This window comes from Penaeus vannamei, chromosome 15 (assembly GCF_042767895.1).
Source record: "Penaeus vannamei isolate JL-2024 chromosome 15, ASM4276789v1, whole genome shotgun sequence".
NCBI lineage: Eukaryota > Metazoa > Arthropoda > Malacostraca > Decapoda > Penaeidae > Penaeus > Penaeus vannamei.
Window position 1 is genome coordinate 12,494,275 of NC_091563.1, and position 25,000 is coordinate 12,519,274.

Genomic DNA, 25,000 nt, shown 5'->3' on the forward strand with positions numbered 1-25,000 from the left:
TTTTTTTTCTTGCATTTTAAGAAAGAAAGAAAAAAAAAAAGAAACTAGAATGGGTCTCCTTACTCCCACAAATGAAAAAAAATCCTTTATACTATTGTACTTTCATATTATTGTAACTGTTTCATCAATAAAAAATCAAGTTAAGTCTTCAATTTTTTCGCAAGCAAAACAAGAATGATATACGATGCACATTTTAAGCAGTGCTTAAACCCTTTATATCATACAGATCCTGTTTTTTGGAGTTATAATTATATACAATAAATATTTCATTATAATTGACAAAAATGTTGCCAATATGAATTGGAGTCATAATAGTTTTCACATTTTAGGTACATACACAGGAAAAGGATGTCAAATGGACATTGCATCACATAGTTCTTTTTTGTTTGTTTGTTTTTTGCAACAGTTTACATTCAAGCATACTCCATCACTATGGTAATTCTGTACTTTACACAGATAAACACTGTTAATAAACCTAAGGATTTTAAAAATATTTTCTTGTGAAATTGCATTGGTAGAATCAGAATAAGTTTACACAATAGGAACAGGTGTTGGTTTTGTAAATTTGCTTTTTTTTTGTCAAACTCAATCATATTTAATTCAACAAACATCCACAAGCCCATAACAAAACATATAGAAACAAATTCATGTACCATGTAATCAACAATGGATACCCTTCACATCCTCAGCATAGAGTAAGTTTTCAAGCTTAGCATACTGATGTATTGTTAGGTTTCTAAGAATTTATTAGCAAGTCTTTTGTTCAAGAATCCATTGTGGTCTCTTATGTATCTTTTTTCACAGTGTGTGATATATCTATTCACTCCATTTTCATTGTTTTATCAATATAATTCCAGCTTCATATTACTCTCTCCATAACTGAAACTATAAGTAACTATCATCTAATTTGAAATTACCTCATATGATTATATAACTCTTCAAAATATACTTTAACCTTGAATTCCATACCTCATCTCAAGAAATTTTAAAAATACTATGTTTCAGTTTTCCCATTATCAGATCTATAGAACAATAATTAATATTTCAAGACCTTTTTAAGATGAAACTGCTTTTCAGTTTCTTGTTGATGTAATATCTCTTCTAGGCATTTAAATTCAACATTTCAATTTGCTTGGATGTTTAAATTCTCTGTCGGCCTTTATCAACACAAAGCCTGTTGTTTCTAATTGTATTATATATCTTACACCAAGTCCCAATGGTTCTCATATGCATAATGTCTTGGGAAAGTTTAGATTAAAAAATTAGCCTATGCTTATTCTTTTTTTCACTAATATTTTCTTTATTTCACTGCAATACACACTTTCACAGTTTAAAGCATTTCATAAAGATATGAAATTATGTGCTAAAATCACTGAAAAGTAATACATCACATTTCATTGGGGGGGAAAATAGAACAAAAAATCATAAGTAGTTTTTACCTGATAATTCTTGAAAAAGGAAAAACAAAAATGGTAGGCCAAGGTTGATTTAAAAACTTCCACATGTGCTGAATTTAATACTCAATGACACACAAAAAGAAAGTGACTAAAAAAATTACTATCACAAAAGTTACTACCATAATAAACTGAGGTTCACAAGGCAAATACAAAAACTTCGCTTACACATTCATAGCGACATGTTCTTGGGTACTGATTACATTATCACATTTGTTTTCTGTAAAAACTATTATGTACTGTGTATTACAGTTATGTGATTTCTTTATATACTTACAATATACATCAATTTAAGGTAGGCACTGATAAACATGACATGTACTCAAAAGATATATATAATGGACATGCCGGGAGCATCAATGTATGGCCAGTTCAGAATGACAGGTGCAAAAGCATGGGCATCAATGTAATACCAATGTTCACGCAAAAACCAATGACCCAAAAGTCTGTGCCGAGGAAGTCATCAGAACTCATAATTACTGAACCAAGTTATGCTCAATTCAGGTATACAAATCACCCTGTCTTTCCTCCACACATAAAGAAGGAATAAGAAGAAGACAAAGAAGAAAAAAGCTCATGGTTCAACACCTGTGATGCAGACTGCCAAAAAAAGAGAGAGAAAAAAAAAGATACTACAAATAAATAAAAGTATTCATTTAACAATAAAAAAAAAAAAAAAAAAAAAAAAAAAAAAAAAAACTTTGAGAGCAATTGTTTTTACGGCCAATCCAGCAGGTCTCACGTAACAAAAGAATACCCAAAAGTAACAGCAAATCAAGATGGACTCAATACTGCAGATGGTTTAAGTGATAACAAATAAAATAGGTGTGTCTGACACCATTGCAACACTGCTGACAAAAGGTTTGTGGTTGCTATGCATATCTTTTTTTTTTTTTTTCTTTTTTTCTTTTGTAACCATGCTCCTTTCATCCATAAGGCATCAAGAGCTCTCAAAAATTCATTCACATCTGCTGTCAATGCTTATCTGAGAAATCATAACCCATAATCATATCTGGTATCACCAAAATATAAATCGGGAACATTACTAATAACCTACCAAAGTTTGGGCAAGTCCTCCTCCTTAATCAAGTTACTGAATGCAGTGACAGCATATTATATGCAGTATTTCACTGTAGCTCATGGTACACTCCCACCACTAATTCTTGCCTGTAAATCAGTTAATGCCCACTCTTCCATTTTTAACTGACCTGCAGTTCTGACAGGAGAAAATAAATCAAAGCTTTATACAAAATTCTCAGAGGAGCATGGTAATCAAATAATATCCCAGAAAAATGAATACATTTTGTAAAGGATTGAAAATAATTTTTTCTCAAGTATTAAATCTACAATTACAGAAAAAATTGCATCTTGGCCTTGCTGAATCTGTTTCACAAAAGCTTTTACTGCAATACATTTGGGTCCACTGTGATGCTATCTTTCAAATGACTAGGATTGACATTTATAAGCAATGTTACTGAGAGAGATCCCCCACAAATAATCCTCAGATGGTTACTTTGTCATTGTCCACTAACCAAACTAAATTGCCTTTTGGTCTCATTTAAAATGAGTAAATCATATGTACAAAAAATTAAATTATATCCTACCAACGACCCACACCTTAACAACATACCAATAAAACGTGGGCCATAAAAACAAGAAAACAAACACGACATTCTTCAAATGGAAACAATGACGAGATCATTTATCATCTTAATGCTCTGTGAGATTATGTCTTCATCTGAATACACACAAACGGATGAAAATCCACGGCCTGAAATCTTCCATAAAAAAAGTGCTTGGATCCTAGTTCTCCAGCGTGCCCAACATCACAATCACTACGTAGCTGAAACCAAAACCAGCTGTCTGAAGCCAAGCTGCTTGTGGAAAATTGAAAAATGGGGATATCACAGTTCACTTTCCACAAATACAGTAAACTCCTTCTCTAATGTCTTTTTAAAGTGTCCAGAATAATAAATGGTAGTTGTGATCAAACAATTAACTCTTCAATTTTCACATACATATATCTAGGACAAGCTGAGATTTTATCACTGAACACCCAGCATTGATTTAGTTTAACTATTGGTCTACATATTCACATAATAAATTATAACTGTAGAGTTGAGGCTTGGGCCATGAGATGGAGATACCTTGAGAAACTGTCACCAGGCACAATAAAGAATACATCCCCAGGAATGCTATATAAATCACAAATGAGAATTAGTTGTCACTCCCATGCTTCTTTTTTCAGTACTGTAAATGCTTGCCTTTCGGCATTCGTTCCAAGAGCTTAAAAGCATATTCACACCAGCTTTGACTCTTCTTGTCACTCTCTACCTTAAGGATGAATTGATGTTGGACACAATGCACCAAATACATAAAAAAAAAACAAATACAAAACAAAAAACAAATAAACAAGGTAATAATTCACAAAAAAATAAAAAATAAAATAAAAATCATAGAATATCACAATGTGAAGCCCAAAAATTGGTGGGTTGAGCATCATCTGCCGGTCCAAAAACTTCCTATGAGAGGTGGAAGCTGTGCTGGCCCTCTCTGGCCGCTATCTCCAATTTGGCACTCATAATATCAATACTGGAGTAGTCTGGTAGTTTCAGGTAGTTAACGCAGGTCATCACCGAAGGTAAGAAATCGTCAGGGTTTTCTCCTGCTTCAAAAGTTTTCCTTACAATGGTAAGTGCTGGAGATAGACTTCTGAAACCTGTAAAAAAAGAAAAGAAAAATAACATCAATTTCTTGTAAAAACTTATTTAGAGAGCTATTATAACCATAGCAAACCTGTATCAACAACATTTACATACACATCATAAGTGATTAAAAGAATTTCAAATATTATCTGAGAATTCCTACTTGTTTCCTCTGGACTCGTCCTCCTTCCCCCAACTAGGAGCAACTAAGCATTTTATCTAAATTCTACAATGATACATAACTTAAATCTAGGTACATTTACAACTGCCTCTTGTTATAACATCATCAAAATTAGTATCTTATTTACATTACACTTTTCTTAATATTTGGGAAAAAAAAAAAAAAAAAAAAAAAAAAAAAAAAAAAAAAAAAAAAAAAACTAACTAACCTCCAACAGGCAGCCTTGGTGAACCTGTAACAAACTGTAAGAAGGATCTCTGCTGAGCTGGTGTGTAGTCTGCAATAATCTGCAGCAAGAACTTAACCGCCCTAGAGTTGTGCGTATATCCATGATCTGGACGGCAACATTCAGCAAGTTGCTTCATGTCCCACTTCGAGGCATCCGAGGAGCCACAGAACAGTTGCTCAAGCTCTTCAGGATAGAAGACTCGGAGCTGAGTCAGGGGAAAGACACACTCAAACCCTTCACGTAGAGCCTCCATCTGCCTTCTGACTCCTTCTCGGACCAACCACTCAATAACAAGCTGGAACCAAATTTTAACTTTAACAGAGATGCATGTGAATACAAATACATTGGCATGCACAGAATACCTCCCATTTCTTTTAGATAGCTTTAAATACTGTATCAAATTCATGGAGAGAAGAAAAAGGACTGTAAATCAATGGAATGAAAAAGAATTGAGAAATGTGTTATTTCATACGTTTCAGGCCCTTTCAGATCTGAATACAATAAATCATAATAACAATAATAATAATAATATAGATTTTATTTATTTATTCAAATAATGAATAAGAGCAATAGAGTTCTTTATACTTTTTAATTCTAATAAATATAAAATCATTTCCTTCAACTTTCATGAAATCATCTACCTTCATTGAACAATATATCTTCAATATACTTAAAGAGTCCATAAAAAAGAAAATATTTATCAAATTTCATATTTCTCTTTACATGCAATATAAAGCATAACTAAAACTAAATTTCTGAAGTTTTTTGTATTACATACCATAAAATGGAAATAAATATAATTTTTGTTCCATAAAATTGAAAAAAAATCTTACCTGTAGGTACTGATCAAGGTTATGTACAGTGACAGCAATGTCTGAGCCACCCTTTCGGAACTCAATGTTAGGATAGCCAGGTAATGTGAAGGTCAGCGCAAGGTCTTCCACACTACATCCATCTACAGTCAGGGTTTCGAGACGAGCCTGGAAGGAACAAACAAAATATTTCAGCAAGTGAAACTTTTCATGCATTTTGGAATTATTTTCTCATTCATTCAGTTTCTACATACCCAAGGAAAGAAATGTGGGGATGAGATGAAGAAGGGGAAGAAGAGTTAAGAAGATATACAGGCAAAAGAAAAAGACAAAATAAATAAAAGTGAAAAAGAAAGAAAAGTCATCATCATACTGGTCTAAGCATAGTACTCACTTGTAACTCAGCCCCTGAGATTCCTTCCTGTTCAGCCTGAGCTTCTATACGTTTCTTTTGTAAAACTGTAGCATGAAGGCGTGTGAGGGTCTGGCCCAACGTTGGATCTAAGGAAACAACATCACCAAGACCCAGAGACCATTCTTCAGCAAGGAGCCACTTGTACACACATTCATGAAGACCAAGATCCAGCTGAAAATTAAAATGAATAAGCAAAATCTTGTACTGCCCACAGTCCCTCATCAAAATCTATCTTGTAATAGTATTTAGCTGTTAAATGAAGCCTGTGATTGACCAAGATGCCTAGGTCTTAACACTGCAAATATTTGGTAATACTAATGTAGTAAGGGGCCAAAATCTCATAAAAACCCTTACCAATGTCGTGTAACAATATAATGTTCTACAGTAAAATTTACCTATGGAATTAAATATACAATGTTGACCAAATAAGTACTGCAATTTCACCTTTAAAATGTGAAATAAACACTGGAGAAAAACTGCATAAAAAATGGAAGCTACACATTTATAAGATATGGATATATGAAGACACTTTTAACCTGTAAACTGCGAAATAGCGTTCTGTTGGTCATACCTGTGGTGCACAATTATCAGCATTAGAAAAAAAAAAAAAAAAGGTTCTCAAAAATAATTTTTATTGCATGGAAAGTATAGAAAAAGCAAATACTAGTTTGTAATTTTTTTGTTGGTGTAGTGAAGTTGTTAGAGATGCCAAACATCTTTTCAAGATAAATGGGAGCAAAAAATAGGCTGCCATGTTTAAAAATAGCCTTCACATCATATAATGCAAGTCATAGGTACAAACTGTTCATCCTACGATGTCATAGGTTATGGGTTAAAGTCTGAATATTTTCAATATTTTCAGAGAAAATGTCTGATCTGTGTATCTCAAAACCAGTCAGGCTATTTTTTTACTGTCAACAGAAGTTTCTTCCAGCTTCATTCTACCTAAACCCCTTCATTATCCCATCTTCTTGTGCCCCTCCCTGAGTTAAACATACAAGTGGACCCTGGTTTTGTTCCCACCACTTTTTCTTCTTGTGAAAGAAAAAAGTAACTATAAAACAAGAATTCTCCTAACATATAATAGTTACATACACCCTCCTGCAAACATGCCATTCCCCCACTGCCTTAGCACTTTCTTGTCTTCCTGAACCAACCATACAAGTGCCTCCTATCATAGACCTGGCCTCTTTTCTCCTTGTGAATGTACAGCATCAGTATGAAATACGAATTGTCCTAATATATGGCATGTACACTTCGAAATCCTTCCAAGTCTCTATTTCCTTGGCATCCTCTAAGTCTCTAATTACTTCATATTTTCATAATGTGCATTAGTCTTTCTCCATACAGATGGACAAGGTACTTTACTGGTTGCTTGCTCACTCTCTCATATATAGTGGAATAGGTCTATCTCTCATGTCTGTCACATGTTCCAGGATTATGGGATCATGGCAATGGGAGTGGACACCAGTTGTTTTACATTGGTGATCCTGCTATCACTTTCATTCATGCTTCTCTCTCCCTTATATCCTATCTTACATATCTCTATGGGATCTGTTTTACACAGGCATATATCATTTTTATTTATAATTAAAATTAAAAATCAAAAAGGGTTTTTTCTTTTTTTGAAGAAGAAGAAAGAAAGAAAGAAAGAAAGAAAGAAACTGTTTATCATTATCACACACTTATTATACATAATATTTAATTATACAGTGCCTACTTTGTCCTAGGCTCCTATCAATAGCATAGCTAATCACTTTAAATATTTTTTTATTTAAGTTAGAAAAAGTAATTTTTCAGTGCCTGTTACTGATGTCCTCATGCATGGAACAGAAGCCAAAGATGAAAAAAGTAACAGTGCCATTCAATACAACTTAAACAGACCAATTGCATGAGACTAAGCACATTTTCTGTGAAATAATGTATGGACAAAACACAAAACAGTAATAAGTAATAACCTATATTTGTTAACATTTCCCCACCTAAGCAAAATACAATCTTACAATACCTATTCTACACATTAGTCTGACTCATGTTATAACTAAATATGTGCAATACATCTTTTTCTGAATGAAAAAAAAAAAAAAAAAAAAAAAAAAAAAAAAAAAAAAAAAACACTGAGAAGAATGTCAGCCACAGCAGATAACTCTAAAAGAATTAAATAAAATAGAAAAGCCAAACAACTTTTAACATATTGTATATTCTCTTTGTTTTCGTTATATCCCCCCTTTATTTGATGCCAATGCTTTGTAAATACAGTATGGGCCCTCTTGGTTTCCTCAATAATACACAGAAGCTCAGAACTACAAATTTATCTTTTTCAAATAACTAACCCTTTTTTCAACACAAGCAATCAAACTTCATACTGTTATTATTATCATTATAAATGACATTATATTATAGTCCATCAAAATACTAGTAGTCATAAAAGATAAAAAAGATAAGTAAGATTAGTAACTGACTTCTTGGTGACTACTTGTACAGAAACCTCTAAGCGCAATCAATAAACTAAAATCACTGTGAATGCAGTATGTATGTCATCCAGTCCCAGCACCAAGGTCTAAAACTTAAAATCACTAATTATAATATTCTGTAATGTCTGAGGTCACATAAACCTTAAACTCCACTTCATGCCCACATCATCATATCTCATAATTACTGAGGTTGATACGAGGATATTCTAGCTACATAATCGGCAAGGGGAAGATCTGGACATATACGTGCAAAAAACTATTTGCTTGTTTGTGTGCGTGTGAATTAACCTGTTACTTCTGGTTGTATAACAGTAATAACATGGCTAAAAACACGGGCAGTGGCTGCTATCCTTGGCATGCAGCACGCAGGCCGGGCATGTGCAAACACTTGTGAGTAGTGACTAGAGTGTGCTTGCCCTATGCAAAGTTATTTTCTTTAAACTTTTTTATAGTTTTTTTTTTTTTTGCCATTTTTCAACATCCAAATTTGTCTTTTGATTTGCTTTATACAGAAAGTAATATATTATTTTCCCTGCCCAGACTCCGTATCATATCTCTATATAGTAAATAACTATATAGAGATAACTCACAACTTACGTACATTACATTCCACACTCGTTTATTGATAATGCAAAAGCCCCCTTCTAAACGACAAATGAGTCTAATCACACACAAAGAGGTTTGTGCACTCTTGGTGAGTCTTTTCTATTACCCTGGCCTTCACTCATGACAGCAAGTTAGCAGCCCACAGCAATTTTGTCTGATGATGGCATGGTCACATCACCCGGCCCTCGACCCAGATTTTTCCATGACAGGACAGAAACGTTACCCAGTTAATTGGGTTAAGTGTACAATATTTGTAAAACCAATACAAATATAAAATATATATATATATTTGTAATAATCATTTTGAAGTGATAAACTTGTATTACACTTTTTATTTTCTATTTTGTGTGTGTATATGTGTGTGTGGGGGGGGTGTTACCTAATATTTCATCTTACAGTTATTTTGCACATGCATGTGTACGTACATATATACGCACATTAACTCACTCACTCACTCACTCACTCTCTCACATTCACACTCACACACATAAAATCACCATTCTACTTCTTAATACAAGTAGTGGAATATGTGTTTGAAAGTGTAACCTACTATATATAAGAGAACTAAAAGCAAAATGTACCTAAATACTGAACAGCATAAGATATATATAAATAAAATTCTTTGCTGAATTATGATGAACAAAGACAACATATTGCCATTCATGCTTTTTCCCAATAAGCTAAATGTTTCACCTTAAACTTTTGAAGATCGTGCTTAGAAATGAACTTCAAACCTTGAAAACAAACTTTAGCACTGCAATATTTTTATGCATCAAATTCATGTTCAGCCTGTCTGATACCCCATATAACAATGTAAGAATACCCAATTTGTATCACTGAAAACTTACAGGATGTCTAAATGCTACAATGGAAAAAAAAAGCCAAAGCCTGAAGAGAGAATTGTGGGCTTTGAATTCTATGGAAAACTAAGCAAATATTTTTCCCACCCCTCAAAATGCTACTTTCTATCACTATTTCCTTACAGTATTGTTTAACTGCTCTCATACCTCCAACTTGGTCTCCAACAACTGAAAGTCACCAGTACTTTCATGGGAAAAAAGTTCATTTAAAAGTCTAGGATTCTATTAAATACTAAATGATGGTCAAACAGTATTTAAAGCACAAAATAAATTATTTATATTTCTTCTGTTTTATAATGACAATGCCCTGATAATATGCACTCTGAGGACATGGGTCATACAACACAAATTTTAATAAACATCAAATTATTTCAAAAGCATAAAAAATATTTTTCTGAAGATATGGTGAATGCCACCTACAAAATTCATGAGTGAAAATATCACATAATGCACTTTATTTGTATATAACTTAATATAAATTATGTGTTAGTTTTGTACGTCAAACAAAATTTGTTTCCATCACATTAGTTACCTTTCCATGACATTACTGTGATGATGTAGTAGTCTACATACTGTGGTTGGGCAACACTGCCTACAAATTATACAAATCTACCAAGATCTCACTCTACATATTCTTATTTGCCCTGCCTTCTTTATCATATTTTCTAAGAGAGTAGTAGGCTATATCTGATGAAAACCTTGATTCCATGAGACTAAATCGGAATGCAGCGCACACTGCTAGGGGGGTGGGGGGTATACGATGATATGACTTTCTGCTTCCTTTTTCTTATCCGTTTTGCCATGGGCAGAAAATACAATACTAAATTGGACTTATAATATCTTTGAACTAATTATGTCCATCCTAAAATATTTACCACATACATCAATGGAGGGAACTATTCTCAATTGTCTCTCTCTTGCATAGGACATTAATCATTAACCCATCTGTGACGGGTATGGCTAAAGCTGTCATGACATGATCATGTATTATGTGTGTATGCATCATAACTCAATCGCTCAGTGAGCACGTAGGCCGGCTGTACACAGCACAAACCCTGTCAGAAAGATTAAACTGTTGTAAAATAATTACAGAAAATTTTGGGCCCGTCATGATAGAGTTAAAGGACACATCACTTTCTAATCTGAGGCTCATCAGCATCCAGCACTGGTCAAATATATTTAACACTCTCTATGCTTTTGGCTATGGCATATATGAGTTCTTAGGAAAGAGGACCATCTATTTTTTTTTCTTCGAATTTTCTACTTTTCTTGGTGATTTTGAAGAAATTCAGACCCTTATTTTTAGACCCCTGCCTGATCCCTGTGTTTTTGTTTTTTTAATTGGCCAGACAGTTTTTTAACTACTGTCAAAAGAACAAAAAATTGCGAAGTTCTCATTTTGAAAATTGACAAAGTGCAAAAAATATGTAAAATCCAGAAAAAAATTACACAGGCATTCTGATGTGATTTCTGAACAGATCCATCCTAGATCTAGTGCTTGTATGAAATATTTTTTTCGATTACAACTTTTTTTTCTCTAAGTGATTGACTTGGGATTTTTTTTTTCTTTTATTATTTTTATATATATATATATATATTTTTTTTACACATTTGTTGTTTTTATAAGAAGCACAGGAAAAAACAGCAAAAACCAATTTCATACAAGCACTAGATTTATCATTCAACTACAAAATGGGCCATAATACTTTTATTTTGGACTAAAATTGCGTCTGCTACAAGCTTTGCGTGTACAAAGGTGGTGTTTCGAGATATTGGCATTTTTTGTTTTCATCTTTCCATGAAAACCTTGGTACCAACAAAGTAAGGTGTAAGAAAAGTCTCTCTATATCACAATCCTCTATCATTTACCTGCATTCCGAAGTCTTGTGGACATTGCCAGCATGTAACACTTTCTCCAAATATTACGTATTGTGATGTAGGGTTGCAGTGATCTGGGGTATTTATTGGCCTACAATGACCATTTTTAAAAATCTCTCTAAAATCGAAAATAAATCATGTGGCCAATCTGATTTCAAGTCTGAATAGAACAACCTTTCCACTATGATATGCAGAAGCCAATTTTTAGAAGTCAATCTTTTTATTTATTTATCTATCTATCTATTGGGGGGAGGGGGCATGTAATAGATCTACTATCCAGCTACAAAATGAGCTATAATACGTTAAATTCAGACAGAAAATGTGTGTGCTATGTGTAGAAATGTGAAGGACCCAAACATTGCGGTCTTATTCCATTTACTTTTTTTTTTACATTCTAAATATGAAATCATGTATGAGATAATTGTGTATATGATATGATTATCTATTATTTACCTATTGTTGTTACTCTTATGGGGTTTTACATCATATAATACTGGTTGAAAAAATGATCGTTCTCCAGTCAGATGGGTATCATACGCGTCCTGTTCTCAGCCTGACCTGGGGATAATGGGCCGTGCCGCACTAGTGATTTCACCCACGGATCCGTTGTATGTAAGGATATATAAATCATTTTCGTGTATCCCATGACCTTTTGTTTATCTATATTGTCACTTCTGTTTCAGTGTTTGTTTGTTGATTATTTGCTTGTTTGTTTTTTGTTTGTCTGTTTGTGATTTCTGATACTTCTAAAAGTTACAAACACATTTTTATGAGATTTTTACCAAAGGTGTGTTTTAACCCCTTGGATCCAGATGACGTGAACAAAGTGTCAAGAGTGAAGACCAGGGTGACGGAAAAGATTTGCCATGAGTACACAAACTTCTTGGAGTGTGATTGACTTATTTGGTGCTTAGAAGGGGCTTTAGCATTATTCCCATTGATAAATGAATGTGGAATGTAACGTGTGTAAACAGTGACTAAGGGGGCGCCGGCTCCGGGGGGGATTCCATTTCCATGCTGTGCACCGTATTCCTGGCTGCTGTGACTGGCGGCGCAGGTTGTATTGCGGAAAATTGAAAATTACAAAAAATTGAGATATGATACAAATAACCAAATGTTCCATATATATTTTTTTTTTCATGCACTGAGCTATTTATTACATAGAGAGATGATATAGAGTCTGTGCAAGCAAAATAAGCAATTACCATCTGGAAAAAGCAAATCAAAAGACAAATATAGACATTGGAAAATGGCGATAAAGCTAAAAAAGTTTTCACAAAACTTCTCAAAGGGGAGGTACAGTATTTTGTCTCATTGGTGTTCGCACGCACCCAGCGTACGCATCACACACCTGGGATGCTGGCCACTTAAATAACCATTGCACTTGGATCCAGGGAGTTAACCTAACTTAGATGCCAAATGCACTTTGGTGGTGATGCAGACCATGGTTTGTTTTTTGTTTTTTTTCTAACTCAAAAAGTTAAGGACAGATTTTAATAAAATTTTATACCTGAGGTGTGTCCTAGCCTAACTAATATTTCATAAAATTCTGGAGCTGATCCGGATCATTTGGCACTCCTACCACCCATTGGGGGGGGGGGGTCATTTTCAATATATGTTGCTCAGTGATCAAACTATGTATGATGAAAACAAAGAAACTAAAATATTCTATATAAGCGGCATATGTTTATTTATCTGTATGAAAACATTTTTTTGTCGTTTTTTGGATGGTTACCATTTTAAAAAAATTATTCCGAAAAAATTAAGGTTGGTCTCATCTTACGTGAAATTTAATAAGCTTTTAGAAAATAATCTAATTTTCTTATTATCTCTAATCATTATGTCAGAATTGTCAATTTACTAAGGTAATGTGAAAAAAATTAGTACTTCGGCTGACATTGAAAAGGGCCGCTGCCACCTAAAAAACAGAGGCCTTGAAATTTTCAGGGGAGAATCTGGGGGCCTGAAACTCCTTGGAAATGCATTCAACTCAATTTCGGCAAGATGGGTGAAAAACGTTGAAAAAAGACCATATGGTCCACTTAAGAGAGCTTTTAAAGATATCCTTGTGGTGTTGTAATTCAAGCAATGCATACACATTTGGCCACTGTTATCAACTACTACCCAGCATTGCATTTGGCAACCATATTACGTTGAATCTGATGTGGTTTCCCCTTTTCTGCCATCTACTAAATAGATAGGTGTCACAGAAACTGACACTGACATGCATATACTGTCCCACCATATCTATAGCTTCTGATAAACTCATTCCTCAGTGTGCCCTTAAAATTTGGTCTTATGTGTAATTTTAACTTTATGATAAGTGTGAAATGAATGCACATGCATGTACATACACCCACACAAATACTACACCATAAATCATACCATACACAACAATGCAATGCATGAACACACACTAAATCACACCATCAAACATACATGCATGCCTAAAAATATTCATTAAATATTTACATCACCTACATCCAAGTCAAACTGGTATCATATGTAGTCTTATCAATACACAAGACACTTGTACCAAAAAATTCTCAGGCTTCATTCATTACTTTTAAGTAGAACCACTTCAACATTGAACAAAGACATTTTTACTTACCATTCTGGAATCCATAACAGCTTTAGCCATGAACTTTCCAAGAAATCTGAACTTTGCTCTTAACTTAGTCATTTGGGCAGATTTCATGTTTCTCGGTACAGGCATTGGATACAAGCCTTGACTGGCATTCACGTATTTCACTGCCTTTCCTCTATTTTCTTCAGTTCTTTCTTCCACTGTCACTGTTTCACCCCGCCAAAGCTCTAGATCAGCTTTCTGGAGTTCTTTGGATACAAGAGCGTAAAATTCTAAAGTAGGTCCTAGGCCTGTACCAACTTCATTTTCATACTGAATTTCTAGCATGGCCCTTGAAGAAGCCAGTTCACTAATCACAGCCTCTGCCTGCTTGAGAATATCATCACGAGAGACAGTTCTCTTACGTCTTTCAAGTCTTGGGGTTACTCTTTCACTACTATCCACAGAGTTGAGCTCAGGAGAAGAGTCCATAAGTCGTTGTAAAGCTCGGTCCCGATCAAAGGACACTGCATAAAACAGTAATTGTCGAGTCTCAAAGGGAAACAGGAAAGGACTGTAAAAGCAAAGAAGAGAGAATTATTAGAAACAAACTGTGAATGAACCTTTAGCATTACAACAAAAACAAATAAAATCCCAAAATTTAAGTACCTACTTTTAATCCAAACAAAATGGGAACACTGTAATATTTTGATTACCCATGTTATCAAAACTCTACAAATTAGCTTCCATAATGGGGAGGGTAATAGATGAGGAATAGAAGAAGAAAAAGAAAAAAAAAGAAAAAAAAAAAATGCATACCTTCAACAAAAATCAGAAATTTGTTTCTAACCTGTGAGAAATGCAAAACATTCTGACAAATTTAAAAGGAATACTTACCATGCATAAGCAATCTGAGGCAACCACGGTGGTACATTGCCAGTCATTATCACCAGAGGATCCTGCAACTGCCGATTTGCTTTGGCTGTCAGTTTCAGGTTTGTGAACTCAGCAGTTGGTAGTGGGGACGGGTAAGTGGCTGGGGGGTAGAGGGCACCATAATGGCGGTTGAGAGCGTGGAGAACTCGCAACAATGCCAGCACTTCTAAGCTCGGGTCACTTACAGTCACACTGGCTGGTAGGCTAGCAGTCAGGTACTGGTCCAGAACACTATTGTTTCCTCCCACAATACTACCATCTGAAAAGTGCGAGATGTATCAATAAGCATGTTAATAATAAAATCTTATATGTCAATATTTCTCACAGCTGTGAGAAACTAGGAATGAAGTGAAGATTACAGACAAAAAACTTTCATGAAGACACATAAATAATATTAGAAACAAAAAACTATCTATAAACATAAATATATAAACCAAACAATGATGATAAATATATCAAGCTTTATTAACCTCCAACATGGGCATCTGCTTTTTTCTTTGGGCTGGGTTTTGACCCTCCAGCCTTGCCCTTCCTTCCTCCTGAACTTCGACTTTGCTCCTCCTCTTGTACAGGTCTGATGGTTATAAAAACAATTTATGAACTATATGCAGAAAATCTGTAATCAAGGATATGGCATTGTATAATAATAAAAAGATTAGAAAATACATAAGTAACTTGCCTATAATAAATTGTATGGGTTTGAAGCCAAATGGCTGAATGTGAGATGGGGGTTTCTGTATCAGTGTCTGCTTCTGAGGCACTAGCATCAGATGGTGAGGAGAACTGTCTAATAGCTTGGTAAACGGTCATATTGTACGGCAAGACGTGATCACCAATGACAAACTGGAGTTTATGACTTGAAGAGCTCTGGTTGACAGATACTGCAGCCTGTGTGAATAATTAATCAAGTGTTATTCTTGTTTTATTTTCTGTAAAATAAATTTTCCTAACTTCCATTAGCAATATCTCTGAAAATCTAATCCTGCTCTTGCTTATCAAACTAAGAAATTTTTATACAAACTGTGAATGTAAAGCACAAGTTTTCCTATAATTACTGCATTTCTTGAAATCTTTCTTTGAGAGGTAATCTGTACATGACTTGAACAAACAAACTCAAAAACTCAAGTAATGAATAGGCTTCTCGCCTGAAATGTATGGATTCCAAGTTCAACAACCGGCTGCAGCCAAGGGGTTGTTGCCAGGGGCTTGTCATCTGAGAGCATATACTGAGGAAAGTTCAAAATCCAAAGGGCAAATTTGACTAAAAGCATCCACAATATTAAAAACCATTAAAAATGTTGCAACATATTTATAAAGTTAATCATGTTCCTAAGCTAACTTCCTTCCTATTACAGTGTAAAAATGCTTTCCTATATATGGCAAAGCAACATTACAAATTTTCAATATACTCCATTCATGATTGATAAATCACCTTCATAACCAATACTTTACAATTTATTACACTATATATTAGGCCACTCAGTGTAACATCTTTATTCAGTTCCCATGTAAGACAAACTGTATCGATTAATTTGCTGCAATGGCCAGATTAGTGAATGTCATTAACATGGTTACCTAACACTACAAAAATTAGGCATAAGATCCAAAGAATTCTGACTACAAATACTCATACTTTACCATTAGGGGGTTCAAAGCTTTTACATATAGCATGATGAACAATTAAAAATCAAAATTATTAAATCTAAACAAATAAATATAATGTACAGTAACAATCACAACCAATACACACCAGTGTATCATCTATGTCCTCATCAGAATTGTCATCATCGGAGTTGTCATCGTCTTCATCCCTGAGTCGACCATAACCTCTGATAACTAAATAACGTTCAATAGCCTGTACAAGAGCCAGAGGGTCAACCTTTACTGGCCCACCTCGCCACTGCTTCAGTCTCGTGCAGTCTGGATGGCGTTGAAGGTTACACTGTCAAAGTGAGGTAATATTTAGTAGATGTTCACTGTTCATTTTTGCATAATCAACTGATACAGATTCAATAACTGATGTAGAACTGATGAAGAAGTGAGACAGTAAAGAGAAGGTAATGGTGAATCAGAATGAGGATGATAATAGGGATGAGGAATTGGAAGAAGAAATGGATGAGGATGGGGAAGATGAAAAGAAAAAAGAGGGAATAGATCAGGAAGAGACAGAACTGGATGTTAATAATAATGGTCATCACAATTGACGATAGTGATAATGATGTCAGAAACAAAGAGGAAGAGTACAACATGTGCAAAGGACAAAGATGATGTATATCTACTTCTTTCAATTCAGTACCTTCAGTTGGTGCGTGTTGAAAAATTTGATGGCAGAGGTTGAGCCTCCTCTCCCAACCCCTGAAAGAGCAGTTCCTGGGAGATCATGGACCTTCACAGGAAACTGTTCCAACTGGTTGACACACCCATTGAGCTTTGTCACAAGGGCACTGAACAATGCAATATGACTGGTGTCCACATTGCCCAGGCTTAATGGGTCCAACTGAAAATAAAACATTTAGTAAGGATATAAAGTCAACTTATTAAATATCAATACATTTTAATATCTACTGAGTTTTCATATATCATATTTATTTATATCTTTTGTTATACATTTTTCATGTGTGTATTATCAAAGCAAAGATACATTTGAGAGGTTATTGATAACCAGAGAGATATAACATGTTTGAATAGGAAAGTTTAATGAATTTGCTTATCACCAAACTACCAAATGTGTGTCCTCTATCATCATCACACTTGTTAACTACAACTTCATCCTATAAAAAAAAAATGAAATAACAAGGTACAGAGTCGATGAGGGGGAACCATTACAAAATATCTTCTACATACACAAGAACTCCATTGTGATACCTACTGGGCAACCAAGGAAGACGTGAAGGAAATTCCTGAGTCGGGTGTCCCGCGGTGTGCTTATACTGACAGACGTAAGGCTCCCATTCTCTGTGCTGTTGCCTGTGCCTCCAATGGCTGCCATTAAACTTCCATCTTGCGTTAGGGACATAGTAGAATTTTCAGATGCTGTGAGGTAGGACAAGAGGCAGCACACCAGCCCAGAATGTATCACCTCAAAGGGACTGATATCACTATCAGTCACAATTCTGCTGATTTCCCTCAGTGCTATAACAGCACAGTTTGGCTGGAAGATGTACAAACATAAGTATAATGCAAATCCAATACTGAATTTCTCACTCCTACACACTAATTTAAAGAAAGAACTAATTTGTGCATAAATGAACTACAACCGAATTTCTTGACTTTTACAAATACTCCTCCAAGAATTTCGATAAAATACATAAATTTCGAAATCAATATAACAAATCAACAAGGGAAATTCATATAATAATAACAATAATAAACAATAAGTGCCCTCTTTACATACATCTTGTTCCAATTGTTGTATGGCTGCTATAAGTCTATTTAGGACACTAAGTGCAGGGTGTGTGGCTCCCTGAAGCTCTGTGGAGAAGTACTCTTGGTTGAGACGCTGTGCTTGTTCCCTCACCCAGACACGAACCACTTCCTTGTTACTGCTACTGCTACTGTTGCTCACACTATTACCAACTAGTTTGTCCTATGGAGCAGAAATAATCATGTAGGATGTACAAACAAAAATATAAAGACACAAATATTGGAAACAAACACTATTCATAAAATCTAAACCTTATTTTCAGTACCAAGTTACAGGATTTGGATAATTACAATCTTCCAAAATATTTATTCTTTTCTTAAATCTATCTTTATTAACCCCCTTGAGTTTGGGTACTTCTCGAAAATCACATGACTCAAAATACAAGCATTAGGCTTACATGAGCAACTGATCTGACAGATTTGCTGCTTGTAGGCCAGGAGCAAATGCACTCGTGCATGGTGCCAAGACTCTGTGCCTCCCCTTTGCAAGTTTTTTTTCTCTTTTTACACATGTATTTTTAGTTTTTTTGCCATTTACTAATATCCACATATATTATTTAATTTGCTTTATCCAGATGATAATAGACTGCTTTCCTTGCACTGAATCCAAATCATCTCTCTAGGTAGTCCATAACTCAGTGCAAGAAAAATAATAAGTAACATTGTTATTGGCATCATTCAAAATTTTTTTGAGGAACATTCAATTTTCTGTAGTACAACCAGCCATGGCATCCTCCCTGGTACCAGGGCTTTTCCAGTCATGGCTCATGGACAATACATGCCTCAATTGCTTATCAAGGAGAATATAGCCCCTTTCTAAATGCCACATGAGTCTAATGATCCAGGGATAGCGAGTCTATACTGTCACACCCTGGCCTTCAGCTGAAACGCTCTCAACAGCAAGTTCTTGTCACCCTGGTATGTTCACATCACCCGCCCCTCAAGCTCAATTTTTTTATTACGTGATGGTCACATCATTCAAGTCATAGGAGTTAATAATAAAGAAAGTTTTTACTATAACAATTGCTTACACCCAATGAAGTACAATGCCTCATGCAATTATTGATTTGATAACATCTAAGTAAATAAAACCTTTGGAGTAGCTTTTTAAAATGAGGGCATGTGCATCTAAAGCTGTTCTCAGACTCACTCACTCGCTCACTCTATTATATATATATATAGGTCTGTGAACACCTTTCGACGCCCATGCCCTCATATTCATTTTCTTAACATCATGGGCAATGACTTGTAAATCATAACTTGAATACTAAATAATGCTAAATAGACTCCTATAACCCTTACTGACAAGGACTGGAACTTTCATGGAGGGTGTATAAGTTTCTACATAAAATATATTATTGCTTTCCTCCATCTTTCTAAATAGGAACTATAACTGTATATACACATTTTTCTTTATAAAAGCTGCAAATGGGCTACCTTTCCTGAAGGAGATTCATGGGTTGGTGTTGATGTGGCAGAACTGCACCTCCCCCAACGTGATGGATTGAAATTGGCAAGGAAAGAGGATTTACTGCTTCCCCCACCACCTCCACTACTACTACTGCCACTGTTGGTGCCTGCCACTAGTTTGGTCCGACTCCCCATGCCTCTCCAGCTCTCTCGTCCTCCACCTAAGCCAGCATCTAGAATCCAGAGGAAAAGGAATTAGACAATACCATCTAAACTAACTGAAGCCATGGTTCCTTCTATATGCAGTTTTCCCTGGTATTATATCTAAGCTGTTCATCACTACATTCACACCACCACTATACATATTGCAGATAATCACTGTAAGGTATATATATAAAAGTCAACTCACTTTTCATGAAGAATTCACTAAATGATGATGATGCAGGTGATTCCTCTTGCCTGCTCTTTCTCCAGTTTCCAGTTCGAATACGAGTTGCTCGTTTCCGCTTGAGCACATCAGCTAGACGCAGCTGGGATGGGCTCTGCAATTTATCTTCATCCTGACTTGGTGGGGTTGGAAGAGATGGGGTCGAGTCTAAACAATTACCGTTGAATGGTCGTCCAGTCAGAAGTGGACTGGCTGAGCTGGGTGTCCCTCCACGGCCAGGCCCTAGGGAGAGTTCAGGACTGCTCCATTTTGCAGGAGGAGGACCTAAAGTCGCATCTGGGTCACAGAGTCGCTTAATCTGGTGCATTACACCTTCTCTTCTAAAGTAAATTGCAAAAATTTCAGGTAACTTCTGCATAAGGATCTCAGCCATCTGAATAGCTCCAACAATAATCTTTAAGTCGTGCGATGACAACATAGTGGCTAGGTGGGATGATACACTCTGAAAGATAATAACCCATGAAATTAGGTTAAAAACATACTTTATTCTAATGTGAAAAATACAGTTATTCATTATGCAACAGTCGTGTTTACATGTTTTCAGAAGAATACCTCCATATGTTAGATAATTCTGATATTAAACTAGAAATTTGATTTATCCATCAAAATTCTTCTATTCTATTTCTGCATAATGAATCATCATCAAATCCTTCAATAGAACCTCCCTAAACCAGAAATAATATTTTTCTTAAACTTCAAATAAAAAATATCAAGAAAAATCTCTCTTTCAAATTCTAAGGCATACTTTAACTTTCCACTCAAAAAGAAAATCATCTTACCTGACTTTTTAAAACTTGTTGCAAAAGCTCAGGGCTTGAAAACTGCACCATCCTGAGCAATGCCCGCAGACATTTGTAGCGCACTGCTGGACCTGCTGAGGAACTGTAGACTTCATACAATAAACTAAACAATGAACGAATGAGATTGGATGCTAAATCCGAATCTTCCTGCAGGCACTTTGCTCTTGCATCCGTGGCCTGTAAAAAGAAATTGAATATATGGTAAAGTATTGAATTCCAGCTTCTTTACTTTCTTATATATCATACTTTTTATTTCACCATAAATCTGAGAGTAATAATAAAAAGAACACTAACCTGAGTTGCTGCTATAACAGTCCCAGCTAACCCAACCGGCATCATGCGCCGCTGAACAGATCTCATCGTGCCAGAGTTGTCATTAATCTGCTGCATTGAATGAAAGTCTATTGTGTAAGCTCGGCTTTGTATGCAAAGACTGATCTCATCTTCTCCAGACTGGTGTGCAAGCTGATTAAGAAAAATAAAATATTCCTATGTTAATGTTTTTTTCCTCTTTTTTATTTACCCATGCTTCTTCTCTTTAAAAACTATTTTACATAAGAGATATTTTCTATATTCAGAACTTTTAATTGCCTTATGTACAGTATGCTTTAGATCTACTGATATACTTGTAGTAATAAAAAAGGTATTACTCTTTATAGTGACTAAATACTCATTATACCATATTCTACCTCAATAATTCTAGAATCACTAGTGGAATAGTTCTGCCATGTTGCCCTATCATCCTGCCACTGCCACATTACTGTGTCTTGAGCGCATCCTGATGGACGTTGTAAAGCTCCATCAATTGCAAAGATACCATCAGAGGGAAGCATTGGCATCAGCTCTCCAATCAAGCAAGTAATCTCGTACAGCTCCTGTGGGCTTCTGGACACCAACTCAACCTGAAAATATACAAATTTTTTGCCCTTAAGTACAAGTCACTTCAGTCAAGTACATAAAGTTGGTAAATTGCAGTCAGCCAAGGCATTTCCCTAGTGGCTTGTTTTTCTGCCTTTATTTCAGTGTGAATGGGACTTAGTGAAGGTAAACTAGTATTCTTGGCATTCTGCAAGCCTGAAAGCCACAACGCGCCCCCCCCTTCCTAATACCTCATTCTATCCCAATGAGCCCACCTTGTATTGTTGGCTTCTACATATCCTCCCCTTAAATCCCTTCCATGCCATCAAGGACTACTATACCTACCATACCTTAACCATTCCCAAAGGACACATTTCTCTCCCTTCATACAGTTGTCTCCCTGCATAGCTCAACTAAAGACATTACTTTGTTTTTCACAATGTAATTCATATATATACTTCATATGCTCAAATGAAACCAAACCTTTATTAGTTTTATTACTATATAAATTATATAGATGGTTTATTACACAGTGTGAGTATTATGTACATATCTTTGTTTGTTTTTCCCATTACATACAAGGGAAACTTTACATCACTGATGCTCCAATGTTAATTAACTACTTAACACACCAGACTGTGATGCACATTTCTTGATGTGTAAAATCAAGCTCTTCAAACAATGAAAGACTAAATTTGAAATTTAAATTATTTAAATCAAAGTTATTTGTTACTACAGGATAAGGATGGGGGAGGAGGGGGAGTTATGGTCTTCAGGGGTTTTCTTGGGCTTTATGTATGTCAGGAAGCTTCAAGAAATGGTCCACTAAACAACAGAAATTAAATAGTACACCATTCATTCTTACTTGCTCTCCAGGAGGTTCAGTTGAGTTTGTTAAAAGGTAGCATAATGTATGTGCTATGTTGTTCTTCAGTAGTTGCACCGCAAGTTCAGGACAGTTATTGCACATAAGAGATAGCATGCGCATCACCATGATGAATGTCCCACTGCTTAAAACTGGTGGCGACATCACCAGCTGTCAAAAAAATCATTAGTCAGTTTCAAATCTTTACTTTCAAGTGTATATGAAGAATATCTATAAGCAAAATAGGTTCTATCAATAGAATATATTTACCGAGGGCTCATCTTGAAAATCTCAAAAAGGAAATCACAAAAATAGGAAAAATGGACAAAATCTTTCATGAAACAAAAAACCTTTAATGAATTTGAAAATAAATTCTAAATCCCTTACTAATTGCTGAATATTGGAAAGAAGGCCATGACCAGCAATTTCCTGTAATCTATTTGGGTCATTCTGGAAGCAATCTACCAGTCGACTGTAAGCCAGACAGACACTCTCCACACACTTTTTGTCACCCTGGAAAAGTAGAGAATACATTATATTAATCATATGCAGCAGTCAAAAACTAACAAAACTTTGTATATTAACAAACTAAACTAAAAAAAAAAAAAAAAAAAAAAAAACTCAAGCAAAATACCAGGTAATATATAAACATCACATAACATCACCTGTGATGTGAGTCTGGAAGAGAGTAACTGGAGAGAATCAGCAATAAAATGGAATTCATCAGCCGTTAGGTTCTGGCAACAATTGGCCGTGATGCTTAGTGCTGCTCGCTGGGCACCCGTTGAGAAGAAGTCTATGTACATGAGGCATGCTGATACCCCATGCTGGTAAGAAAAAAGTAAGTGAGGAAATAAGAAATAGCTCTATTCTTTCATTCTTAAATCACTAATCAGAAAGGAATGTAAATAAATAATTCAGTTTATGCTATATTTACTTACTGCCTGCAATATTGCTTTTGAATGTTTGCGAGACAGCATGTCAAGGGCAGTTAATGATTGCTCTGCAACATCCATACACTGTATGACTTGCAGCTTCTCCAGGAACACAGGAACAGCATCCACAACAACAGCAGATGATCTAGGCAGAGCTTCCATCATGTAAGTCAATGCTCTACAAGCATGATTCATCTAAAAATAAAGGAGAACATCAGAAAATCCACATAAATAGAGGTATCTCGGCAGAGTAAAGAGTTAAAGAGTTAATTGCCTTTTATATATTCTACTCTTCCAATAAAAAATAAAGACAAGAAAGAAAATATCTATTAACTTATAATCAATGGTGTGATCTACAGAACATATATCAGTGAAAAAACACTTGAAATGTCATATCAAGAATATAGCAAAGTAATAAATTTCACTACTTTTTCTACTTACCATGTCAAAGTTGTGATCCATATTGAGCAAATTGATGAGTGCTGGTGTCACCTGTTTTATTGGGAATCCAGCCAATGTATCCTCATTGCCCATCACTAACAACTGACACATTTCTATCACTGCTTGAAGCTGTTCACTTTCATCCCCAGTTGCCTGAAGACCAACAAGCAACTGCTGTGCTTTGGAGCCTTTTGACAAAGAGAAGCAAGAAAACATTTACCATCGAATTTTGGAGTAATAGGGATCTGAAGTTATTTTTTTCTATACACTAAGATTCTATGTAAATTTCCATTTCTAACCAATAGAAACCAAACTTACTTATGGAAGATGAGACTGAACGGTGGAGAATGTGTTGCATCCTAGGACCCAAAGCTCCAAAGAGGCTGGGAGAGAGTCCACGTGATGCTAGAAGAGCCTCTAGCCGTCCCATCTCACTTTCCTCACTCTCACTGTCTGTGGGTGCACCCATGAGTCCTCCTATACTGCTGGCTAGGCCCCCACCACTGGCTCCACTGCTACTACCTCCACCAATGGCTATCAAAGAATTGCAATTAAATGAAGAACATTAACTCAGCTATTTTCAAAGCACAGAACAACTGGCTTTTTCAACTCTCAAGTCTGAGACACACTACACCTGCTAATTCATAAAAAAAAAAAAAAAAAAAAAAAAAAAAAAAAAAAAAAAAAAAAAAAAAAAATCTACA

At 35.3% G+C, this 25,000-nt stretch overlaps 1 protein-coding gene across 1 annotated transcript in view; it reads right to left on the minus strand.

Moving 5' to 3' along the window:
• Positions 1 to 25,000, minus strand: part of ctrip (E3 ubiquitin-protein ligase ctrip) — a gene marked incomplete in the record, with an annotated part of 72,048 nt that overhangs the window by 219 nt on the left and 46,829 nt on the right. Inside the window, 23 exon segments of the mRNA XM_070130439.1 lie at positions 1 to 4,173; positions 4,549 to 4,864; positions 5,403 to 5,549; positions 5,776 to 5,967; positions 14,226 to 14,754; positions 15,078 to 15,375; positions 15,587 to 15,690; positions 15,796 to 16,004; positions 16,867 to 17,058; positions 17,413 to 17,613; positions 17,986 to 18,267; positions 18,511 to 18,702; positions 19,977 to 20,182; positions 20,359 to 20,839; positions 21,177 to 21,374; positions 21,492 to 21,662; positions 21,887 to 22,099; positions 22,921 to 23,091; positions 23,308 to 23,433; positions 23,586 to 23,747; positions 23,862 to 24,050; positions 24,297 to 24,484; positions 24,615 to 24,830. The exon segment at positions 1 to 4,173 is cut by the window's left edge and continues 219 nt beyond it. Coding sequence (XP_069986540.1) covers positions 3,977 to 4,173; positions 4,549 to 4,864; positions 5,403 to 5,549; positions 5,776 to 5,967; positions 14,226 to 14,754; positions 15,078 to 15,375; positions 15,587 to 15,690; positions 15,796 to 16,004; positions 16,867 to 17,058; positions 17,413 to 17,613; positions 17,986 to 18,267; positions 18,511 to 18,702; positions 19,977 to 20,182; positions 20,359 to 20,839; positions 21,177 to 21,374; positions 21,492 to 21,662; positions 21,887 to 22,099; positions 22,921 to 23,091; positions 23,308 to 23,433; positions 23,586 to 23,747; positions 23,862 to 24,050; positions 24,297 to 24,484; positions 24,615 to 24,830 — 5,180 coding nt within the window.